General features: G+C 43.7%; 1 protein-coding gene across 1 annotated transcript in view; it reads left to right on the forward strand.

The window, feature by feature from the left end:
- Positions 1–9,666, forward strand: part of LOC122559451 (ras-related protein Rab-19-like) — a 14,239-nt gene extending 4,573 nt beyond the window's left edge. Inside the window, exons 3-4 of the mRNA XM_043708902.1 lie at positions 425–608; positions 8,458–9,666. Of these exons, the coding sequence (XP_043564837.1) occupies positions 425–608; positions 8,458–8,732 (459 nt within the window). The 3' untranslated portion in view covers positions 8,733–9,666. The remainder of the gene's footprint in view (positions 1–424; positions 609–8,457) is intronic.
- The last annotated feature ends 737 nt before the right edge of the window (positions 9,667–10,403 follow it).

Consider the following 10,403-nt stretch of genomic DNA (forward strand, 5'->3'; position numbering starts at 1 on the left):
TCCCTTGTGTCTTTCTCCCTCCCTACCCCACTGACCTGTTTACCTTCTGTCTGTTCTGACATTCTCTCACTCCTGTCTGCACTGCCTCCTTTCCTTCGTGTTCCCCTTAGCCCTTTTCTCTCCCATTTTCCCTCCCTTATCTCTCAGTCTGCTTCCCTTATGAACTTCCTCTACCTCTACCTTCTCTTTCCCTCATGCCTCTCTTCCTTCCTTCTTGACCCTCTATCCTTCCTTTCTCCCTTGCCCTTCTCTCCAATCCAATCCACCTCTATTCCTCTCACTCTCGCTCCCCCACTACCTCACTCCCTTTCCCTTGTGCCATCCTTTTCTTCCTTCTGTTATGCGTGATTCAGTGTTTATGTTGGTGGGATGCACAATTCCTGGGGATAATGAGATTTTTTGCTGGTGTGTTTGTGCTGTGAAGGTGCAGGTTTGGGACACAGCTGGACAAGAGCGATTCCGGACCATCACACAGAGTTACTACCGCAGTGCACATGGAGCCATGATTGCTTATGACATCACTAAGCAATCTTCCTTCAACTCAGTGCCCCACTGGGTGAACGAGATCCAGAGATACGGTGCTGCAAATGTTGTCCAGATGTTAATTGGTAAGTCTCAGCTGGTTGCTTTCAGACCCTGCGTGTGATCAGCAATTCAAGTTTGAAAATCACCAATATAAGGTTGAGCTGAAACTTTTCTGTTCACTCCCCACAGATGCTGCCAAATCTGCTCAGTGTTTTGCTTTGATTTGCTAATCTCTTGTCTGCAAACACCACCTACCAGCTGAGCTCACAAATCACCAATCAGTAGACAGGGACTGCAGATCAGCAAAAGGCATGGCCATAGGTTAATCACCAGACAGTGATCAGTGAGGGTCTGGAGTCACTGATTTGAAGCATCGATCAGTACCCCACACTCCTCACCAATCCACCCCTCCAACCATCTGGGACTAATCTGTTAGTAAAGCAGATTAAAGCAGTAAAGATGCTGAGTCCAAATGAAAGTATCTGACACTATTGAGGGAAATACAAATTAATATTTCAGAAGCTGTGATCTCTTCCTTCACTGATGACCTAAGCTCACTATTGACATCTTAGGTATTAGCTCTTCGCCCTCTGTATTCATCTCTGCCTAACATCAATGATATAGTTTCACTAATCTCCATGATCTTGTCCTCTGCTTCATCACAGAAAGAAGAAGATTTCTGTTTGTAGCGTTTTTGTTTGAACTTGGTGAAGTTGTTGTATTTAAGACATTCGAGAAGACGGGCTTATTATTTGAATAGTGGTCTTTGGTGCCAACAGCTGTCACTGTTCTTCACTCAGGCTAATATGGGGCACTCCTGCTGTTTCCTGCTCTTGTCAGGGTTCGTCACTATCCCTCTCCCCATCAGTCACTATTGATGGACATTTTGTTGAGGGCTGGTGATTTCTACTGTGTCCATGCACCTAACTAAACCTCCTTGGCCAATAACTATAGAACAACTACTCATGATGCAGAATTGGTCAGGGCATTGCCCAAGAGATGAACCACTTTTATCTGAGGGTTAGTTTACCTTTCTTACTAAGAGCTAATACTTTATTTTCAAAATGTCACCCTTTTTGAAAATTGGAGAGAGAGAGCAAATGCCTTCCAGTCAAGATGCAAGGAAAGCTAACATCTTCCTCTCCAAGAAATTAGGAAAGTAATAGGGTAGGGGAATGGGTCAGGGTGGCTTACTGTTCAGAGAGTCACTTGGACTTGTTGGGCCAAAATGGCCCGTTTCCACACTGTAGGGATTCTAACTTCGAACTACAAAGAAACCCTTTCTATCAAAGGTAACTTTCCATATCAAAGGAAACATACTCACAGCAAAAAGGAAAGATGATTACCCAGAGAGATCCTCAGCCGGAAGATGAGAGACACAAGACAACAGCAGCTGTGTGGTTTTGAAATTAAGTTGATGTAGTTTTTGAGTGTCTCATTGGAACAGCATATTGGTATAGAGCTGGAGGCAGATAATAAGTAGTTAAGAGAAAGGGGGTGTAGAAGTTTGTGCCAGATAAATTGCTGATGTTCGTTCAACATGACCTCTGTGCTCCTCATAATTCTTCCTTTTATTTTCACATGCTAGAATTTCAGAAAGTTCATAACTTTGATAGCTGTTGAACTAACTAGTGGGAAAATCCAGTTTTTAAGGGAATGTTTATCTCCATTACCATCATTGAAAAACTGTGTGTACAACCAGCTATGTACAGAAGGTGGGAATACTGCAGTGAGTAACTCATCTCCTGGCTCTCCCAAAGCCTGTCCACCACCTACAAGATTCAAGTCAGGCAGCTCCAGCAACACTAGAAGCTTGACACCATCCAGGACAGAGCAGCCTGCTTGATTGGCACTACATCCACCATTTTCAACATTCATTCCCTGCATCACTGATGTACATATCTGGAATCCACATTATTGGAAGAATGTTACAGCACTGGAAAGGGGCAAGAGGAGATTTATCAGGCTGTTATCTGGGCTTGAGAGTTTCAGTGATGAGAGATTGAACAGAATGGGACTGTTTTCCTTACAGCAGAGGAGATTGAGATGTATAAGATCCATGAGGAACAGAGACAGGGTAGACAGGAAGAAACATTTCCCCTTTGACGGACAGATCAAAGACCTGGTGGCACAGATTTAAAGTTAGGGCAGAAGGTTTAGAGGGTTGTGAGGAAAAACCTTTTCACCCAGAGGGTGGTGGGAATCTGGAACTCACTGCCTCTAAAGATGATACAGGCACAAAACCTGTATGGAAGAAGATTAAGAGGAGGCGATGGCCTTGTGGTATGATCGCTAGATTATTCATCCAGAAATCCAGGTAATGTTCTGGGAGCTATGAATCCCATCATAGCAGATAGTGGAATTTGAATTAAAATCTAGAAATAAGAAAAAAATCTAACAATGACCATGAAAGTATTGCCAATTATCTGTCTGGAAAAACCCATTTGGTTCACAGACTCTCCTCGTATATCCGTCCTGCCATCCCATTTTGGTAAACCTTCTCTGCACTCCCTCTATAGCAAGAACATTCTTCCTCACATAAGGAAACCAAAACTGCACACAGTATCCCAGGTGTAGCCTCACCAAGGCCCTGCATGATTGCAGTAATACATCCTTGTTGCTGTATTCAAATCCTCTTACTATGAAGGCCAGCATACAGTTCAATCTTCTTTCCTGCCTGCAACATCTGTGAGCTTGCTTTCAGCAACTGGTGCATAACGATGCCCCACGTCTCGTTAAACGATTCCACCTCCAAATTTACAGCCAGTCAAAGAATAATCTACCTTTCTATTTTTGCCACCTCAGTGGAAAAACTCACATTTATCTTTCATGCATTTGTCCACTCACTCAGCCTGTTCAAATCACACAGCAAACATCTCTACATCCTCTTCACATCTCCGCCCCTAGCCAGCTTTGTCTTCTGCAAATTTTGGGACATTACATTCAGTTACCTCATATATTTATTTTGAATCATTTATTGTGAATAGCTGGGATCCTAGTACTGATCCCTTCTTAATTAATCTCTTGATTATCCTTTGCTGATTTCTAAACTTTTTCCAACTTGAATGCCTCTTATATGCATCTAATAATAACTCTAATGTCCCTCTGAAGCCATGGTTTGGCCACTATTGTCTTTGCACTCTTGTGTCAGACAGGAATATTTCATGTTTGTGGTTCACCCCTTTGGCCTTTGAATGTTGCCATTGCCTATCTATTTTCATTCCTTTTCAGTAACTTTTTTCCCAATCCATCATGGCAAACTCATGCCTTATATCATCATCATTTCCTTTACTGAAGTTCGAGATCCTCTGTTTCAGAATCAACTACCCCCCCCCCCCCCCCACTTAACTACCTGACTCAGCTGCCCACTGGGCAATTAGAAGTGGGTGGTAAATGCTGGTCCAGCTGGCAACATCCACATCCTGTGAATACATTTTTAAAAAGATGTGTACCTGCAATGCTTAGGCATACAAGGCACAGGTTCAAGTATTTGAAAATGGGACTAAAATAGGGGGTGGCACAGTGGCCCAGTGGTTAGCACTGCTACCTCACAGCACCAGGGTCCCAGGTTCAATGTGGTCACCCCCTCTTCCTCTAAACTCCATCAAAGATAGAACCAGAGTCCTCAACCATGCATCATATGACAAGCTCTTCATCCTCGGGATTTTTCTTGTAAATATTCCATGATTTCCCCCCCCCCTGCCAAAACCAGCATACCCTTCCTTAGATGCAGGGCCCAAAACTGCTCACAATATTCTAAATGCATTCTCACCAGAGCCTTTTAGAGCCTCAGTAATACATCCCTCCTTCTCTATTCCAGCCATCTTCAAAGGAATGCCAACATCACATTTGCTTTGCTAAGCGCCAACTGAACCTGCATGTTAAATTAAGAGAATCCTGAACCAGGACTCCACGTCTTTTTCTACTTCAGACTTCCAAAGAGTTGTCCCATTTAGAAAATAGTCTATGCCTCTATTCTTCCACTGAAGTGCATAACCTCACTTATTGTATTCCATTTGCTACTGATTTCCTAATTCATCAACCATGTCCAAATTCTTTTGCAGCCTCCTGATCTCCTCAACGCACAGTATCATAAAATCCTTAGTGTGGAAACAGGCCCTTCGGTCCAACATGGACCCGGGTTCGATTCCAGCCTCGGGCAACTGTCTGTGTGGAGTTTGCACATTCTCCTCGTGTCTGCATGGGTTTCCTCCGGGTGCTCCGGTTTCCTCCCACAGTCCAAAGATGTGCACGCCAGGTGAATTGGCCATGCTAAATTGCCCATAGTGTTAGGCGCATTAGCCAGAGGGAAGTGGGTCTGGTTGGGTTACTCTTCGGAGGGTCAGTGTGGACCCGTTGGGCTGAAGGGCCTGTTTCCACTCTGTAGGAAATCTAATCAGTTAGGTACTTGTTTTTGAATACACAGACTTGATGTATATACTATATACATCTACGACTCTTAAGAGTAACAGCAGTATGTACCATCTATAAGATGCACTGCAGCAACTCACCAAGGCCCATCTAACAGCACTTTCCAAACCCACCGAGAAAGACAAGGGCAGCACATGTACAGGAGGCTTCTCTCGCACTTGGAGGCTTCTCTCGCACACTATCCAGACTTGAACTATATCGCCTTTCCATCATTGTCACTGGGTCAATATCCTGGAACCCCCTTCCTAAAAGACACTTGCTAAAAGAACTATGGATTTACCTACATCCCAAGGGCTGCAGCTGTTCAAGAAGGCAGCTCACTACCACTTCTCAAGGGCAACTAGGGATCAGCAATGTATTGCAGCAAAGCTATCATGATGAAATGATAATAATGAAAATAATCTAAAAAACATCAGCACAGATTTGCAACAACCTGTTTGATGTTCAGGTATGATTCCAATACCAAAATCAATGTGTTAGTTTTGTCACTGGTGGACATCACCTCCTGAAGCAGCTTTGACTCAATTTCTAGTTTCACTTTCTTGAAAAGTGAGTGTGAAACCTTCCTTGGGGATGAATGAGCCCAACTGGTTTGGCATTTGGTTTCATTGCAATGATCAGCTGTTTCAAACTCTCCAGGGCTTCTCAATAGCTTTGGAGAAATCTTTTGGATTGGCTGAGCTTTCTGTGAATTTTTTTCTTTTGTATTGATGCCTCAGAGCCAATTGCCCTATACATTTGAGTTGGACGCCTTCTGATCCATTCAGGATCCTTCCTGTCTATCAAAAGGAAGTCTGATTTTACCTACTTTGCTGTTTCTACACCTACTCCAGTGTCTAACATTAAGTTTGTTTTGTGCCATTTATCACAATTTAAGCATTTCAATTATATGAATATGAATTGCAAGCAGATGTGGGCTTTCCTGATGAAAGGTTCCTGATGAAGGGCTTATGCCCAAAACGTCGATGCTCCTGCTTCTCAGATGTTGCCTGACCTGCTGTACTTTTCCAGCACTACACTCTCGATTCTGATCTCCAGCATCTGCAGTCCTCACTTTCTCCCAGAGATTTACATCTCTATGACTTGATGACTCTAATTATGTTGACACCAGTTGTGAGTTGGCCTTGCAGGATGGTGAACTTGCACGTACATATGCCCTGCTCTATGATCAGAAAGAACATGTGCACACACACCTCCCCTTCCAACTCAACATAATCAGTTACAGGCAATTTATTCAGTGGTTCATTTCTAGGGCAATGAACCAATCAGAGTCAAACTACCTGGTTTAAAATTTAAAGAAAGCCTGGTAATTAACTATCAATAAGCATTAATGGGTGCATTCTCTGTGGCAATGTCTCTCCCAACCAGAGTCCAGTGCCAGCACTCTCCTGTCATGTAGTATATTTCAGTTGTCCCTTAAATTGGTATTCATATGAATTCTGAGGAAGTGTCACACTGGACCTGAAACATTAACTCTGATTTCTGTCCACAAATATCGTTGGACCTGCTGATTTTTTTCCAGCACTTTCTGTTTCTGATTTCTAGCCTCTGCAATTCTTTTGTGTTTTTTTTTATTCTTGTGAGTTGTCCTGATGCCTGCAAAATGAAAAACTTGTACAATGTCTTTTTCTTTCGGCAATACTCAATCGTCAAACAACAGTTTATGTATAAATGACATGAATATTGGAATACAGAGTAATATTTAGAAAGTTGCCTCTAATACCAGACTGGGGGGTTGTGGAAAACAGTGAGCATGGTTCTAATTCACGAACAGGACATAGGCAGGCAGGCAGAATGGGCTGATAACTAGCAGCTGGAATTCAATGCAGAGAAATATGATGTGAAGCATTTTATCAAAAGGGATAGGGAGAGGTGATAAAGACTGAATGACACAGTTCCATAGGGTGTGCAGATGTAGAGATCTTTGAGGTAGGGACAACATGATGAGACTGTGATTAGCAAAGCATATGAGCTCTTTGACTTTATAAATAGAGGTTTCATATACGAAGGAGGAGCATTATGCTGAACCTCTATTTCTTTATCTTTTGTTCAGGGAGAGGGACACTACTACTGTACCACAAGAGGGCCTTTTAGATGTTTGCTTTATATTTTATCTTTTTATTTCAATTTAATTTTTACCCAAGAGGGCCTGGCAGTAATGCTCCCTGTCCCCCCACAGCACCACTGCACCCAAAAGACACCAATGTATGCTGAACCATTATAAATCTCTGGCTAGGGCACAACTACAGCATTGCATCCAGTTCTGGTCACTCCACTTTAGGGAGGACATGAGGGTCCTTGAGGAGATGCAGAGGAGATTTATCAAAATGGTTTCAGGATGAGGGGTTTTAGCTACAGGATCAGATTGGAGATGCTGAGATTGTTCTCTTTGGGACAAAGCAGATGGAGGAGAGTTTTGAGTGAGGTGAACAAGTCTATAATTCATACAGAATCATAAGGGTAATATCAGTTGTCCTATCAGTTACAGGGATGAGTGTTTAGTGATGAAGATTTCAAGCAGGAGAAGGAGTGAAGGGGATGTGAGGAAGATCTTTCCTACACAGCAAGTGACAATATCAGGAAACTTTGTCTACAAGAGTGGTGGAAGTGAAGACAATGATTGATTTCACAACAAAATTGGACAGGCACTCGGGAAATAAACCCGAAGGGTTACAGTAGGGCTGGGACTTGTTGGATTAGGTTATGGAAAGTCACAGAGATAAAAGGTCCTTCAGCCCAATGAGTCAGTGCTGATTAAAAACAACCACCTGTCTATCCGAATTCCATCTTCCATAACTTGGCCCATAGCCTTTGCATCACAAGTACTTCTTCAATGTTCTGAGGGTTTCCTTTTCTCCCACTTGTACAGGCAGTGAGTTCCAGATTCCCACTACCCTCTGGGTGAAAAAATCTTTTCCACATGATCTTCTAAACCTCCTGCGCTTACTTTAAATCTACAGCCCCGGTCATTGATCCTTCCATCAAGGGGAAAAGTCTATTACCCTGTCTACACTATCTATGCCCCTCATAATTTTATATCTCTCAATCATGTCCCCAATCTCTCTTCATAACTTAAACTCTCCAGCCCAGGCAATGTCCTGGTAGATCTCCCCAACAGGAGAGCCGGCCTGGATTTGAGGTGTCCCTGTGAGGGAGGAAAGAGAACAAAACCATCTCCAATGGTAGGAATCAGAATTCACAGGAATCTGATCAAAGTTGATTGGGCAAAGAGTTAGCTGGAGATGAGATTCTTCAAGCATTCAGTTCTGCTGTAGACTGCACAGTCTGAAAAAAGGCAGTGGAGCAGATCCAGAAGAAACCATGGAAAGAGGGAAAAATACACAGATTAGTTGTATTTGGCTGTAGGGGAAAAACAGGGAAGTGACACTCTTTGAACCGATGCCAGTACGCTGATCCAAGTGACCTCATATTAAACTGCTTCATTCAGTGTTTGTATTTCATCTGGGACTTAGCCTGGTTTCCTTTCTGCCCCCCGGTTAGGAAATAAAGCTGACCTGAAGGAAAGACGTGAAGTTCCCTTCGAGGAGGCCTGCAACGTGGCCGAGAAGTTTGGGCTATTGGCCGTGCTAGAGACGTCGGCCAAAGATGCGCAGAATGTCGATGAAGCCTTTCTGCTGATGACCCGTGAGTTGCTGGCAAGGAACGGCCTGAACTTGTCCAGTGGGAACGCTCAGAGCACACTGCACTTAGACTCGCGGCCTCTGGACACCACCGTGCCCAGTGAGAGAAGCTCCTGCTCCTGCTCCCCACGGTGAGCAGCAGCAGTAACTTCACGTGGGAGCCCAGGTTGGATTCTGCAGGATTACAGTTTCCGGAATGGCCGGCTCCATCTGCTGGAGCATAACTGCAGCCAACAGCACTCGGGCTGATGGTTGGGATTACAGATAAGACTGGAGCTACAGTAACATTATAAAATTGCTCCTTCGGCATTTGGTCAGCTATGTTTTATCTTTTATCAAGACTATGCATCTGATTAAAGCCCAAGACATTTCTTGGAGTTTTACTGAAAAGCTTCTGGAAAGTAAGATGCAAGTCTTAAGGGAGCAGCTCACATTCCCATGAGATAATCATCAAATTCCACTACACATGAATGTGACTCAGGAATCGGGGGATGGGTGGGGGGAATAACTTCAAATAAAGTCATGTTTCCAGATTGGAGGCCCTTGTTTGTTTCCTTGCCTCATCCATACTGTCAGAAATGCAAGGTGGAAGATTCGCAGAGGTACATGCACAGCAAATCTTAGTACATCTACTCCGACACTGCAGCACTCCCTGAGCACTGACCCTCTGGCAGTGAGGCATTCCCTAGGCACAGACCTTCTGATAGTATGGAACTTCCCTCAGCATTGATCCTCTGACAGCGTGGTGTTCCTTTAGGATTGACCCTCCAACAGTGAAGCATTTCCTCAGCACTGACCCTTCGACATTGCGACATTCCCTCAGCACTGCCTTCAGACAGTCTTGGGCTTTCCCAGCACTGACTCTCCAACAATGCAGCACTCTCTCACGCCATGCCTCACTGACAGTGTAGGGTTATCTCAGTGCTCATCCTCCAACAGTGCAGCATTCCCTCACTACCTACGACCCTCCAACTCCTTTCAGCTGACCCTCTGGCATGAGCAAAGGTATTGTTCAGAGACTATTAATCCAGATACTAAGTAAAGGACTACAGACCTGTATTCTGATCCTACCATGGCAAATGGTAAAATTTTAATTTAATTGGAAAATGAATTAAAAGTTTAATGTTTGTTGGAGAAAATACAATCTGATTCACCAATGTCCTTTAGTTCTTAGCTGGTCTGGCTTACATGTAGCTCCATAATAATAAGGATAATATTAAGCTGGAGAAGATTCAGAAGATTTTATCATAGAATCCCTCGTGTGGAAACAGACCATTTGGCCCAACAAGTTCACATTGACCCTCCAAAGAGTACCCACTTAGACACATTCTCCTGACTAACGTAGCAAACCCTGAACACTATGGGCAATTTAGCATAACCAATGCACCTAACCTGCACATCTTTGGAGTGTGGGAGGAAACCGGAGCACCCGGAGGAAACCCACATAGGCAAACTTTACACAGACAGTCGCTCAAGGCTGGAATCAAACCCAGGTCCTTGGTGCTGTGAGGCAGCAGTGCTAACCACTGAGCCACCATGCTGCCCTTTTGCCAGGAATGCAGGGTTTGAGTTATAAGGAGGAGCTGAATAAGCTAGGATTTTTTTTCACTGAAGTGTAGGAGGTTGAGAGGTATAGATATTGAGTGGTATAGATAAGGTGAATGGCAGGTGTCTTTTCCCTCAGGTGGGAGATTTCAAGTGGGGGGGGTGGGTTCTTAAGGTGAGATGAAAAGAGATTTAAAAAGGACTTGAGGGGGAATTTTTTTTACATAGACTGGTTTATATATGGAATGAAACTCCAGAGGA

This window comes from Chiloscyllium plagiosum, chromosome 19 (genome assembly GCF_004010195.1).
Source record: "Chiloscyllium plagiosum isolate BGI_BamShark_2017 chromosome 19, ASM401019v2, whole genome shotgun sequence".
In the NCBI taxonomy this organism is placed as follows: domain Eukaryota; kingdom Metazoa; phylum Chordata; class Chondrichthyes; order Orectolobiformes; family Hemiscylliidae; genus Chiloscyllium; species Chiloscyllium plagiosum.